Source organism: Panthera uncia, assembly GCF_023721935.1.
Source record: "Panthera uncia isolate 11264 chromosome A1 unlocalized genomic scaffold, Puncia_PCG_1.0 HiC_scaffold_17, whole genome shotgun sequence".
NCBI classification, from domain to species: Eukaryota; Metazoa; Chordata; class Mammalia; order Carnivora; family Felidae; genus Panthera; species Panthera uncia.
The window spans coordinates 99,897,725-99,898,938 of record NW_026057577.1 but is presented as its reverse complement, the minus strand read 5'-3'; the positions used below and the strand labels follow the sequence as shown (position 1 = coordinate 99,898,938).

General features: G+C 39.0%; 1 protein-coding gene across 1 annotated transcript; it reads left to right on the top strand.

The window, feature by feature from the left end:
* Positions 1-543: 543 nt before the first annotated feature.
* LOC125935156 (FXYD domain-containing ion transport regulator 4-like) lies at positions 544-860 on the top strand. Its single transcript, XM_049648848.1, has one exon. It carries the CDS (start codon positions 544-546, stop codon positions 808-810), a length of 267 nt encoding a protein of 88 aa, XP_049504805.1. The 3' UTR covers positions 811-860.
* Positions 861-1,214: the final 354 nt, after the last annotated feature.

Below are 1,214 nucleotides of genomic sequence, written 5' to 3'. Positions count from 1 at the left end.
TGAAAACCACAACAAAAAGAATGAAGAAAAATTAGCACAACCTCAGAGAAAATGGAATACCATTAACCACACCAACATACCCTCATATCCGGAATGCCAGAAAAAGAGATGTATAAAGAAGAAGAAAGGATATTCAAAGAAGTAATTCCTGAAAACTTCCCAAATTTATTGAAGAATAACAACCTACACATTCCAAAAAGCCTATAAAACTCAAAATAGGATAAACACAAAGAAATCTACACACAGATACACCATTGTAAAAATTCTGAAAAACGGACAAGGAGAAAATCTTAAGAAAAACAATTCTTCAACTACTAGGAAACCCCAAGAAAAATAACAATAGTAATAGCAGACTTCTCTTCATTAACAATGGAGATCAGATGAGTGAAAAAACATACACAGAGTATTAAAAACAAAGACTGCCACCCAAGAATTCAATATCCACAATAACTGCCTTTAAATGAAGGTAAAATAGACAGCTCCAGCAGCCTCTCCAAACCTGCTTGCTGCACCTGGCTCTCAGCCCTGCCCTGAAGCTGTATCATGAAGAGAATGACCTGGGGCCTTCTCCTCACACGGGCAGGCCTGCCTGCCTTGGAAGCCAATGACCTGGTGGATAAAGACAGTCCCTTCTCTTATGACTGGGAAAGCCTGGAGCTGGGTGGGATGATTGTTGGAGGGCTCCTGTGCATCGCTGGAATTTTGATAGCTCTAAGTAGAAGCTGCAAATGCAAGTACAGTAAGAAGCACAGCCCCTTACCTGAGAAAGCCACTCCACTCATCACTCCAGACCCTGCCAGTACCTGCTGAGCACAGGACCAGCTTTGTGGCACTCTCCGTACCAGCTCCCATGCTGTTCCCTCCCCAGTTGGGGCCCTTACTCTCCATGACTGCCTTTCTCTCCAAAGCTGGGCCCTTCAGTTCCCATTTGATCAGGACACCATCTAAAGCTTATTTCTAAATTAAACTGTCTCACTCTTAAATAAATAAATAAATAAATAAATAAATAAATAAGGTAAAATAATGAAAATCTCAAGTAACCAAAAACTGAGAGAATTTGATTATAGCAGACATACCTTACAAGAAATAATAAAGGAAATTGTACATATTGAAAGTAAGTGACTCCAAACAGTAATTCAAAAACACATTAAAAAATCACAGAGCACTGGTAAAGGTAATATGTAATTATAAAACAGAGTATAAGTATATATTTC

Bases quoted from the DNA above. Each gene is read 5' to 3' on its own strand.
- LOC125935156 (XM_049648848.1), top strand. From the start codon at position 544: ATGAAGAGAATGACCTGGGGCCTTCTCCTCACACGGGCAGGCCTGCCT.